The sequence below is a fragment of the Rhincodon typus genome, unplaced genomic scaffold, assembly GCF_021869965.1.
Source record: "Rhincodon typus isolate 14 unplaced genomic scaffold, sRhiTyp1.1 hic_rhity00002129, whole genome shotgun sequence".
NCBI classification, from domain to species: Eukaryota; Metazoa; Chordata; class Chondrichthyes; order Orectolobiformes; family Rhincodontidae; genus Rhincodon; species Rhincodon typus.
Window position 1 is genome coordinate 1,056 of NW_025967767.1, and position 13,599 is coordinate 14,654.

The following is a 13,599-nucleotide window of genomic DNA, read 5'->3' on the forward strand; positions in this document are numbered from 1 at the left end:
CTGCTACTCTCCTAAACAGGGGTTTCATCACCATAAATATAGCTCATCCAGATGATCTTTTTCATTTCACCAAAGCTCCCAGTGAATTCAGTCCCAAGAATTTGCTGTTGTATTATTTTTAATATTGCCAGTACTGATTGAGAGAAGGCTATATTACCAGTTGTGAGAGGCCTGACACGATACAGTTTTTGAACACTTAAATGCTCAGATCTGACAGAGGCAATCTCTGACCAACTTCCTGCTCCTTGCTGTCATCTTTCACACAATTATTATAGCTTCGTGGAACAGATAGACAATCTGATAACTGTCACAATTAGAATTCTTTTACTTACCATAGCCTCTGACTGGGACTTTTTTGATATTGTGGCATAAGTAATTAAAGTGCTTATTGTTTTACATTTGTGAGGATTAATGTGTTTCATTAAAGTTAAATGTAAATTAATCATTGCTACCCACTAACTTTCATGATATGAAGATAGTTCTTCCATAATTGACATGATTGTGTCCTGCAATCTGGATCTCTCCCCTCTTCCCGCCAGCACCAATGTTTTTTCCCTCCTCCTAAGTTGATGTGTAAGGCTGTATTCATCTTTAGTTGGCAAATGACTATTCTTCATTGTGATTCCTCCCTTACCTAGGATCCTGTGGTCAGTTGCAGGAGCATACTTACCACTGCCCTGGTTGAGCCCATTCAATTCAGGTCAGATTATTGATTACACCTGAAGCTTTCAAGTTTGTATGGCTTAAAGACCATTTGATAAAAAAAAATTTGATGAGCAAGGCTCACGTGCAATTACTTAAAACTAAATGAGTGATGTTCTCAACTGCAACCCCTTTTCCCTGCTTTTATCAGAAGCATTAACCTGAGTACTCCCATCAGGAAATTAGCCATCAGAAGAGGTTTTGTTCCATGATAATATTATCCAGTTTCAATTGTTTTTAACAATGACAGGTAAAAGGGGTTTGTCGCATGTTAAAAAAGCAATTGCTTCTCTAACGCAGTTATCTGAATTGTGTACATTGCAATAATCATGTGTGAAGCCATTATAGTAGAATTGCTGCAGTTGCTGTCCCCCCTCATTAACGAAGAAAACATTTGCCAAATGTATTTCTGAACAATGGCCCTTTAAATCTGAACAATATTCAGGGATTCTTCATGCAGGACTTGTTAATTGGGTTTCCTTGGCAACAGTAGTCAATGAGTTAAATACAACAGATGAAATACCTCCAATTCTCTCAGTGTATGTGTTGGCTCCTGTTGGAGTACTGTCTACTTCCCTTGTCGGAATATTCCATTTTGGAAAGGGATGCATAATTGTGGGAAATATTTCTCCACTCTGCTATGCTTGTGAGAACAAATATTCAATATACAATTGATAGTTCCGGGCAAAAGAAAGAAATTATACATTGGCACTGAATTGAATTGATTTAACATACAAATTGTGTACGATGAACAATGTATCTGACCTGCTTCATGTACCTCTTCAGGGAGCTGGTTATGTGCTTATAGGGAGGAGTCATCTTATCCTGTGTTTTGTCATCTTATTAATTGTTTTCTATGTGTGGGTTTGTTGCAGTGTTAGCTTTTGTCGATGACTGACTGAGCACATCATTGTTGTGTATCCGATAATAGTCAGGAAATTCTCTAGTAATCTTGATGCCAGGAGCTGGCAGCCGTTCAGAGATCAGAACCAGCCGCTACAGTAATACTGTCACTAATGCAAGCAGCTGTTCCCATCTGCAGTGCAGTATCGCAGCCCTACAGTCAGACCTCTCAGGGCTTTTCGCTAGTGGAGCTAACAAGGAGGCTGGCCCTGCTTGGAGCTTCTGTACAGGGGCAAGCCAAGGATGGGAGGCTCCCAGTCTGTGCAGCAAGGGCAGGCAAGCAGCCTGAATCAGGAACCTTCAGAGGCTATGTGAGTCGTGCATCATTTTTTTTTTGTTTTGCTTTCAAACCTTAATCCCCCACCTCATTCACGAGGCCAGCACCATCATCAGCCATCACAGTGTAGTTAGTCCGAGCAGCTAGCAATGCCCCTGGCTTTTCATCAAGCCTGTAGTATCCTGAAATAACAATATGCTATCGCTGAAGGACAATATTTTGTAGCTTCAACAGCATTATTGTAATTTCTGAACTGGAACTAAAAATAAAAATAAGATTGCTGTAACCTATGAATTGTATTTATTATTTGTATGTCAGAAATGCTGAATGATCTGAGGGTGAATTAGTGATGCTTTGGTTTTAAAATGCTTAATTACCATAGTGGTATCTCTGAGCGACCTGTCCTGTTCTTTTGTGGAGCTGCACATTGATGCTGGTGGATTCTCTTATTTGCTCTTAAAGAGAAGGGGACTCTGCCCTTCAGTGATGCTTTATGAATAGGATTATTTAGAATCAAGTCCCTGCTTTTCTTTAGTAATTGCAGTGCTGACTAAATGCTTAGCTTAACTGCACTGCAAAGCTAGAGTCAGTTGAACACACACCAAATAGAACATCTCAAAAGACGTTGAATAACATTCTTACGATTTTCTTTTCTCTGTACATTCACATGTGCTAAGTTTCAATCTACACAAAGTTAACTGAAAATCCACAAGCTCTCTGTTTAAGATCCTGATGCTGCCACACATGCAGCAGAAGCACAGCTAGAAGCAGCTGTTAGTTCAATGGGTGACTTGAAATCTGAAATAAATATGGAAACGTCATTGTCTTCTTCTGGGCTTTATGTTGAGCAGGTGATGACTGACTTTGAATCATGGTGAGTATGATGACACAAGAGATTATTTGTGCGGTGTTTTGCCATTTTGAAGCTATATCCTTTCTTTATTGCAGCAGTAGGTGAAAAAAAACTAGCTCACAAAACCACCCCTTGAGGCTGCGTGTAACTAATGAAAGAATGTACTATTAGGGCTGTCTGGGGCAAAGAATGCTGATTCTAGTCCATTAGTGCTCTTACACTTACTGACACTAACATTTATCAGGGCAATTTTTCTTCTCTATTGTCTTACATGGGCACTTGTCATGTTATTTATGAAGTGAGAAAATAGAACAACTGATTGCCACTTGACAGAATTAGGCCTTGCATATTGATCCTTTCCTGTTGACCATCTTTTTGATTGGCAGATTTGCTCAAATGCATACAAAATCTATTTAAAAACCCCTTTAGAAATGTCATTAAAGATCAGCTCCAAGCAGGGTCATTTTTCTTTTGAATAAATAGCATTCTCCTAAAGGATAACCTTAAATATTTTGCTCAATTAATCAGGGTTCTTTGTACTGAATAGAGCTACAATGAAGACTTCAAATCACTGTGAATTTTGTGACCTATGATGTAATGACTGTGCTTGTGTAGATATGGACCAATAATACTCTCTGTTCAACTCAGTCCAGTACTCATGACCCATGTGCTTTCCAGTGAAGTGAGCTAATGACAACTATGGGGAGCACTTAAATATTTCTTTGCTAGATGTGAAGATTCAATGTAATGATTGTACCAGTGAATAAATGTTTGGATTTATATTAGAAGGGAAATAGTTGTATGCAATGAAACAATTACAGAAGCTGCAGCATTGTGCCTTTTAAACCTGAAATTTCTGGGAGAAATCCCACTTGCTTCAGGTATATCATGCATAGCCAGTCAGAAAACCATTGTCTAATGAAGGATTTTCATAAACCTTTGCTTATAGTCATAACAAAATAAAAACACAAGACAATTGTTTGACAAAAGGCCAGTCAGCCAAGCTAGGTCATTATCATTTTATTTCCATGTTTGGAAAGCGAATATACTATGGCTTCACACTCAAAGATGCAATATCTTAGCTTTCTTATCCGTAGTAAAATGCTATGGTGGTTTGGAATTTGGGATATTAATATTCCTTAAAAGCAACTTCTCACCCGAGTCTAATTCTAGTTCTCAAACTAGGGCATTGCTTTAGATTTTTCTCTCCATGCTTTCTCCCATTCCTGGTGGAAATTGCAGGTAAATCCCCCCAAGCCACTGACATTGAAATTTAATTAGAACAAAGTAGAGTTCAGAAATTAGATCAAAAGACAAATTGAAATCAGAGGCATTTGCAAGCAATGTTACAAAAGGAATTGTTGCAGATCCAGAGTGCTTGGTGCTTGGAACCATTTTTGCAATTTATATTAATGACTTGAATACAAAAAAAAAAGTCTAGAGGGAACAACCAAGCTGTAAATGCATGAAAAGGTTTTTAAAGGGATTGAGATCAGTCAGGGGATGTAGCAGAATAGTATCAAGTTAAACTGCACTTTGTTCAAAATCCGTAGTGAACATCAGGATTATGAAAACCTGTTGCATTTATCGAGTCTCTATTATGGTTTTGTGTGAATTGAAAACACTTTGCAGTCACTTTTGTATGGCAGTCACGGTCATAAAGGAAGAAAATCAAGCAGTTAATTTGTGCACAGGAACAGCAAAGCCAGTATTATCTGTTATTAGTGATATTGACCCAGGAGACTGAGTGACTCCCTTATGCTTCTTTGAATGTTCCAATTGCATTTATACATAAACCTGAGGGCAGGTGAGACCCTCAGTTTAACAGCTGATTCAAAAGAGACTGCCTCTGATGGTGTACTGGTTCCTTAGAGTTGTGATGAAGTATTAGTCTAGATCATTTACTCAGTTTTCTGGAGTAGGCTTGGAGCCATGACCTTCTGGGGTAGAATTTAAATTCAGGAACGGAATGGGTGAAGACCAGGCAAACCACTCATCAGGAGACTAATCCAGTCAGCAGGAAGCTAGATTGGGAAGGGGGAAGATAGGGGGAATGGAGCACGGTCAGGTGAACAAATAAGGAGAGACTGGGACAGTAGCAACTCACATTATGCTGTGGAGCCAGTATGGATCGCCTGTTTCTCTTGGCTTCACAAAACAATTAGAATAGAACAAAGAACTGCAGATGCTGGATTCCTGAAACGAAAATAGAAATTGCTTGTGAAACTCAGCAGGTCTGGCATCATTGTGAGAAGAAAGCAGAGTTAATATTTTGAGTCTGGTTACTTGTTTCAAGCACAGTGGCTTGGCAGCTGGTTTGCAATGCAGAGTGATGCTAACAGCATGGGTCCAGTTCCCACACTGGCACGGTTACCACAAAGGGCTACGCTTCTCAACCTGTCCCCTCACTTGACATGTGCTGACTGTAAGTTTAAACCACCACAAGTTATCTATCTCTGATGACAGAGCAGCCCTATAGTCTGGTAAGACTATGATAAATTTATCTTTAAATATGCATACTTGCCTTAATTATGACAAGAGTGTGGTAAAGACTTTCAAAACAAAGGCTGGTCAAGTGGTCCACTTGTTTAAAAACTGTAAAGTCAATATTCTTGTGTTTGAATGCTTCCAAATCAGCAGTCTGACCATCAGATCCACTGTGTCAGAAGTAATAATCTTTTCACAACCTTAGTATCCTCCATTCCAGAGAGTGCAAACTTTCAGGTCCATGAAATCTTATGTCTATCAGCCTGTTTCAGGTTGTCTGCTGCAAAAATCTTTATTAATGGCCTTCAAACCGAAGAACATCAGAAACAGCAGCAAGTGTAGACTGTACAGCCCTCAAGGTTGCTGTGCCATTCAATACAATCATGGTTGACCATTTGTATCAACTCCCTGTATTCTTTAACTTTTTGAGAGCCCAGAATCTGTTACAGACTGAAATATATCTATAACCTGTAAGTATAGTGAATTCCAAACTCTTATTGGAAAATTGCTCCTTATCTCAATCCTAAATGATCAAGCCACTGTCAACTTTGAACTCAAATATTGTAATATTAAGGCCTGATTGGCCTGCTATATTCCACTCACAATAAGCCTGATTTTATCTATGAATCTGCTGATCATATTCCATCCCACAGTCAATCTCCATCACTGATTATGCCTGTGCATGCTGACCAACATTGGCTCCTGTTCTCATTGCCTCAAATTTAAAATCTATACTGTTGCATTTAAGTCACATCATGGCTTTATGCCACAGCATCTCTGTAATCTCCTCCAACCATCTGAAAGATGTATGTCCCTTTATTTGTGGTGTTTTGCATTCCCCACTTCAATGCACCACCATTAGGGCTGTGTCTTCAGTTGTCTGAAACATGGGGTCAGAAATTTTTTTCCCATACCTCCCCACCTCCTTCTATTCCTTAAAACCCATTTTTTAAATAAACCGTTTACCATACCTTGAATATCTTTTTTTTTAAATGTCATTATGGCTTTGTAAAACTGCTTGGACTATTTAGAACACTAGAATAATGTAAGTTGTTGTTTGCCTGATATTTTTCAAAATGCTATTTCAGTGAGTGCACTACCAGGTTAGGTGGCTGCTTGTTCACAATACTAATTATTTTGAATATTGTAATTACCTGGATGTTTGGAAGCTTATGGTATCCTGTTGCTTTCTTCTTGGCAATGCCTTGACCAATCAGTGCTGACTTGCCAACCGATCTTTTTCTCCTGTGGTATAAATGCTTGTAATTGTTTAAAGTTTGGCATTTTTGCATTTGTCCTGATGACTCCAAAATGAAAGTGCAAGTCTTCTCTTTTCCACAACATTCAAGATACTACAACCAAATGACCGGACAATATTCATTTTAAAGTTTCAGTCATGTTAACATAATTTTGAAAAGTGTGTGAGAAAGGAGTAAGAAATTTAACAAAATTGGAAAGAATCATGAATAGAGATGAGACAGTTCATAGCAACATCAGGGTATCATAGCAGTATGACTCCACAGGGCAAAGTATTGTTGTTGTTATCGTCACAATTATTGGGGACAATTCAATTGCCTGTCAATGTTTTTGTCTTCAGCATGTTCTTGGCAACATGGCTTCCAAGGAAATGTTGGTTGCTTAGCACAAGTAAAGAGTGCAGATTGAAGAGAATAGCTGCTTTCACTTCAGAGATTGACTTTGTTTTGAGATGTTCGTGTAAAGAATGAAATAGTTCCATGTTATCTCAAAGGCCAAAAAACAGACTGTATTTTAACAATCCTTCACAACATAATCCTCAAAAGTAAGAAAATTAGTTGAAAGGTTTGGCTAATGGCTATTAAAACTTTTGTTGCCATCTGCTGGTGTTGTGCAAATTTGAACTTTGATTGTAATTCAGAAACAAATACTGGTTTATTGAAAAGAAATGGTTTTAGCTGATGAATGATTTTTAGCACCCTACACTGATTAAAATTAAAACCGGAACGTTTATGAATCACAAGGTTAGAGAGTGTTAGTGGACCTACCATTCATTTTTGCCTTATATGGGGATTTGATTGTAGAGGTGAATGATTTAAGCTTGTATTACTACACGGGGCATTCTTTTTGTGCCTTGAGATTAGATAGTTTGTTCCTTTGTAGCTGTTCTAAAAATGTCCTTGTTCAGGCAATTTATCTTTTTTGTTTCCATATTTCTCATTCTCTCCAGGCCATAGGAACTACTGTAGGAGGACAAATGGGTGCTGAGGCCTTACCACTAATGCCCTGAAATTTGACTGAATTGAGTACTTAATGGCATATCAGGGCCAAGCCCATTCTTCCAACTTGCTGCATTTTTGTTTGTTTTTAATCTCTCTGCCTTTTCCTGTGAGCTGTTGATGTTATTAATGTTGTTATTGGCATTTTAATGACAGGTTGTTATTGCATTTAGATGCCTCCACAAAGTGAGCCTTAATTAGTACTGCTATGCAGTATCATGGTTGTTAACATAGGAATAATGTAAGTAGTTTGACTCGGGAGGAACCTGCAGCACAGAGGGATTTAGGAAACCTCATGCATTAATCACAAAATACGAGGTAATAGGGAAAGCAAATGAATTGTTGGCTTTTATTTCAAAGGGAATGGTGTATACAAATAGTGGCTGAAAGCCACTGATCAGGTAACACCTAGAATACTGTGAATAAGTTTGGTCTTTTCATTCTGGGCATGGAGGGATTATTTTTTGAGGAGAGTTTGAGTAGGTTGGGTCTGTGCTGATTGGAGTTTAGAAGAATGAGAGGTAACCTTATTGAAACAGTCAGGATTCTTATGGGACTTGACAGGGAAGGTGTGCAGAGGTTATTTCCCCTGGCGAGAGAATCTGGGAGCAGAGGGCATAATCTCAGAGTAAGGGATCACCCAGTTAGGACAGATAAGGAAGAATTTCATCTCTTAGAAGGTAGTGAATCTATGGAATATTTGCCACAGAGGTCTGTAGAGGCTGTGCCCTTATGTATATTCATGGGTAATCAGTAAGGGAATCAAGGATTATAGCAAAAAAGCAGAAAGGGGAGTTGGGGATTATCAGAACATCCATGATCTCATCAAATAGTGGAGCAGACTCTATAGACAAAATGGTCTGCTGCTGCTCCTATGTGTTATGGTCTTATATCACAGACTAGGCTGATCCTATCTTCACTGAAAACTCAATATATTTAAATCCAGGAAAATTCAATGGATAGTTATGGGAAACAGGAATCCGATTTGAATTTCCCTCCCCTAACATGGGAATACACATTGTAGCACTCCTGTAAAAATAGCAAATGTGATCAAATGAACGTCTAAGACTAGAGACTGGATCGAGGAGTTTTCTGGTCTGTAAGGTTGACTGCCATTGAGTCATTGTAAGAGGATTAATGGGAGCTTCGTGGAAAAATTTTTCGGTTTTGAATTTGTTTCTAAAAATTTTCTAATTTCCGATTAAAAACCTGAGTGATTGCTAAACTGTTCAATTACCCAAAATTTTATTTAAACCCAACTAGGAAGAAGTACGTCAAGAAAATAGATCAAAACAACATGTGTAAGAGATGAATTGGATGCAGATGGATCATTTTTGTGTCGAATTTTTTTCCCGTAATGTTGCATTCCTTGCACCCCACTTTCACAAAGATAAAATGAAAGTTAGAGAAATTAAAACTAAGATTGGAGGACCTTATAGCCATTAACAGTTTCATTTGTAGGACATTATTTGTAAAAATGGAGCTGCTGGACAAAGACCCATCATATTTCCCTTTGTTTATTAAATTTAATGAATCCCCACGTTCTTTAGTAACATGTGACCTGATTGGGCGTTTCCAAAATATGACTTGGGTTGGGGGCTGATTGTTGAATTCATGGTGGGATCTTAATCTATGGTATGTTTTTGCTGTTTTTTGCATCAAGGAAACTTCTGCTGGAGTGGGTTTGTGGAAGGTACTCTTGGTATTTGCTGCTAGAATGTTGCAGAGTGTCCAGGTACTTTATTGAATTTTAACTCTGGGTTTGGGCAGAAAGAAAGTGGCAAAAAACAAGGGATGTGGGATAAATTTGTGATTTAACTCCTTTTATTCCACTCATAAGAAGTGGAAAAATGCAGAGTTAATTGCATAGGGCATGTTCTATTCTTTTTGCAGATTTGACAGTGAATCTGTAAATCAGTTTCTAGGCTATTTCTGAAGCAGTGATTTCTTAAACATACTTTTTTCCTGTTTTGGTTATTTTTAACTTGCTGTGTGACCATTTTCATTGGTGTAGTGTCTGAGGATTAATTGCTTCATTGTGATTCTTGCTTTCCTTTATGCATTGGATATTGCCTTACTTATGTGACTTAAAGGAAATCAAAGTCATTTAATGCAAGCAGATAGTGGCAAACACTTGATTTACTCATAGAATTATCTTATTTTATTTTATGGTTCATTAGCACTGCAAATTAGATGCAGTTCGAGAACAGACATGTCCTAGCTGTAGTTTGCTATCCCCTGCTGTGATGTGAATGGAGATGGTGACATTAGGTCCACTGGGAAAGTGGGGGTTGAGCACAATATCTGTTCCCAGGCTAATCCTCATCTAATGTTTACCATGCCTTAAACAAAATGAAATCTTCATTAAAGTGTTTTAATGCCTGGTGACTGTTATGTATTCTGGGTTTACAGAATTACCAATATCTGATTCAGTCATTGGGATGATTGAGCTGCTTTTGTTAACAAAATACATGCGCCAGTGCAGGGATAATTGCTGTCCGATAATCCAAGCTACATAAATTCCAAACGTGGAATGCCAATAAGACATTCTTTCCTTCAGAAGATTAAAATGCTAAGTTCTTGTGATAAAACATTTTGAGTGACACAAACCATTTCCACCTTCACCAATGTATAACCATTCTTTACTCCTACTTAACTGTTTTAACTACATTAAAAATGGAACTAAATATTGCTCTAGCCTCTGGCTAATGTTTTAATCAGATTTTAAAAAACATTTGGTGATAAAGCCAAGAAGAGAAAATATTTTCCAATGCTATTTTGTATGATGTCAGGAGATGCAGTAGCAAGCACCAGTTATTCATTCAACTAGATTATCATAATTTATTTCTCAAGTAGATACATATTTTATACACAGATGAATTATAATACTTTAAGGCATCCAGAGATGACTTTCATAAGTCCCATCAAAGGCTGTTGCAAATATACATTAATGAATAGATTCTTGTGATATTTTACTTTGACAATCATTGATTCAGTGGCATTGTTCATAGACAATGTAGGTTTAGTTAGTGCTTTTTTTAATGTCTGGAGAACAGAGCTCGGGTTAAAGGGTTAAACCTTGCTCTGAAGGGTTATATTTTGAGAAAGCCAATGTAGCTCCCAATCAAATCAAAAGACTGTTGTTTGAAGGGACCCTAATGTCGGACACATCAGGGGGTTAATCTCTACTCCAAAAGCTCTAACACAATGAATGAAGACAATGATGAATGAATACTACAATGTGTTAGGAGGCATGAAGGTGAGTCAAGAGGATAGGTTAACATTTTATTATGGATTGTGCTGACTTAATGGAAGTTAGTAACACGAATTTGAAATTTGTTTCATGTTCCATCAGATTTCCCCTTCTTTAACTCCCAAAAAAAAACTATTTCTGCTGACAAACAGTCTTATACCATATTCTGCCTCAGTGACACTGTCATACACAATGTGGGCACAATGATGACTCAAGTACAAATTGAGTGGCAATGTTTGATGCACCCAGATTAATACATCTTTACAAGAACACTGTATATTAACTACATAGATTTTTTGAATAATTCTCTGTGACAGTATCATCACTGCCTAAAACCCAGTAGTAACTGATGTAGCTCAGAGGAAATGTCCTTTTTGCATACATATTTCAGAGCTCATTGAGTCTATGTTCAATATTTTAATGTGATGCACTTTTGGATGAGGCAGTGTTCCTGAGTATCTCCCATTTCGTAAACCTCTCTATACTGTTAGCAATTTGTATGCCTTTGTCTCCTTCATGTGAACCCTGTCAGATGTTTAAAGTGACAAAAATCTTTGATCACAGCTTCAAAATGTGTAATGTTTAACTTAATGAGAATTGCAGACACTGAGATGATGTGTGACATGAGTATTTTTAATGCTGAAACATTTATTGAGAATCTGCGAAATGGAGGTTATGGTTGACTTTTTAGATTCTGTACAAACACAAGACCTGGCTTCCAATTTACTATTAAGCTTTAGGACAAGTTAAAACAAAATATAGACAAAATTGTGGTTGACTCTTAACTGCCATCTGGGCAATTAAGGATGGACAGTAAGTGCTGGCCTAGCTAATGATAGTCTCATCCTGTGAATGAATAAACACAGCAAATTGTAAGTGAGACTTTGGTAGCTGAAGGTATCAATGTAATGAAAAGATCAGCAATGAACGTGTCAGAACAGGCAGCTGATCAAAATGATAAATAAAATGCAAATAAATTCCATCCAATTAAACCTTTCTATAAAATGTTTTCTACATTAATAGAAATCCATAAACATTTGTATTTTGTTTTCAATACAAATTCAGTAAAACATCATAAATAGGCACAGAACCATCTTATTATGCATATTAATTTTGTTCATATTTAAAAATAATCATATTATCTCACACAACCCAGTCAATCCAACATCTCTTTGTGCTGTGTTTGATAAGGACAGCCATGAGGTATGATAAGGGGTTTGCAGAATTTATCCCTGCGCCATCTGCTGCCTTGGAAGTAGGTCAGCCTGTAGGTTGATGGCAGAGCTCAACTCCATACAATCTGCCTAGTTATTTGGGTCTAAACAAAAAAAAGACAGAAATCCAGCAGTAGCTTCAGTAATCATTGTTTTTAAAATGATGTTGGTCACCGTTTGGAGTAGATTTAAATTGCAAATGACACTACCATCAAAATACAAAAATGGAACTTATTTCAAGGAGATCCAGCATATTTTGAACTGGCTGCTGCTACTGCTTACTGATTGTGTTCATACTGTTTGTTTTATAGCAGAAAATTCACAGTTTGTTAATTTTCTTGCTTATTTTGAGGGGACTACACTGTTACAGGAATCATCTTGTATATTGTGGAAGAAAAGACATTTTTGTTGAAGCATTTCTTTGGGACAATTCACAAGAAAACCAAGAAAGAGGAAAATCAACATTTATGAGAGGAAATTGCTAATGATTTTTGCAATTGGGCTCTGACTGGTAGAGGCAGTGCTTTGGAGAATGCTGCTAGTGATGGTTGACACATAACTGCCAAGCTTTGTTTAGATATTAAACCAGGCAGGTTGACTTTGACTTGTCAGGCTTTTGCCCCAAGTAATGAATGAGTTAATGGATGCCATACTTTTTGTTGGTTTGAAACAAGTGCAGTGCATGCACTTTGGCTTTCTTTCTGAAATAACAGGATCCCTTGTATCAAAAATGCACCTTCCAGTGTATGTAAAGGCACCATATTGCCAGTCTGACTGACAATCCTCTACTGGTGATGCGTGGTTTTTTTTTTTAAAACATTCAAAATCATCCAGCAAATGTTGTCCAGTTGCAGAATCACACCTAATGTTGAACACTATGTGGTGTGTTTCGCAAGTACAGGGTGGTTGAGTATACCTTGCTTGTTGTCTTAGAATCATAGAATCCTGACATGCGGAAAGTGGTCATTCAGCCCATTGAGATAACAAGATGTAGAGCTGGATGAACACAGCAGGCCAAGCAGCATCAGAGGAGCAGGAAGGCTGACGTTTCGGGCCTAGACCCTTCTTCAGAAATGGGGGAGGGGAAGGGCGTTCTGAAATAAATAGGGAGAGAGGGGGAGGCGGATAGAAGATAGATAGAGGAGAAGATAGGTGGAGAGGAGACAGACAGGTCAAAGAGGCGGGGATGGAGCCAGTAAAGGTGAGTGTAGGTGGGGAGTTAGGGAGGGGATAGGTCAGTCCTGGGAGGACGGACAGGTCAAGGGGGCTGGATGAGGTTAGTAGGTAGGAGATGGGGGTGGGGCTTGAGGTGGGAGGAGGGGATAGGTGGGAGGAAGGGCAGGTTAGGGAGGCGGGGATGAGCTGGGCTGGTTTTGGGATGCGGTAGGGGGAGGGGAGATTTTGAAGCTTGTGAAGTCCACATTGATACTGTTGGGCTGCAGGATTCCCAAGCGGAATATGAGTTGCTGTTCCTGCAACCTTCGGGTAGCATCGTTGTGGCACTGCAGGAGGCCCAGGATGGACATGTTGTCTGAGGAATGGGAGGGGGAGTTGAAATGGTTCGCGACTGCGAGGTGCAGTTGTTTAGTGCAAACCGAGCGTAGGTGTTCTGCAAAGCGGTCCCCAAGCCTCCGCTTGGTTTCCCCAATGTAGAG

General features: G+C 38.5%; 1 protein-coding gene across 2 annotated transcripts in view; it reads left to right on the forward strand.

Annotated features, from left to right (window-relative positions):
* The first annotated feature begins 706 nt into the window (after positions 1-706).
* Positions 707-13,599, forward strand: part of LOC125481432 — a 20,933-nt gene continuing 8,040 nt past the window's right edge. For both annotated transcript variants that reach the window (XM_048592971.1, XM_048592970.1), the window contains exons 1-2: positions 707-2,756; positions 9,141-9,212. In XM_048592971.1, the coding sequence (XP_048448928.1) occupies positions 2,665-2,756; positions 9,141-9,212 (164 nt within the window). In that variant the 5' untranslated portion in view covers positions 707-2,664. The remainder of the gene's footprint in view (positions 2,757-9,140; positions 9,213-13,599) is intronic.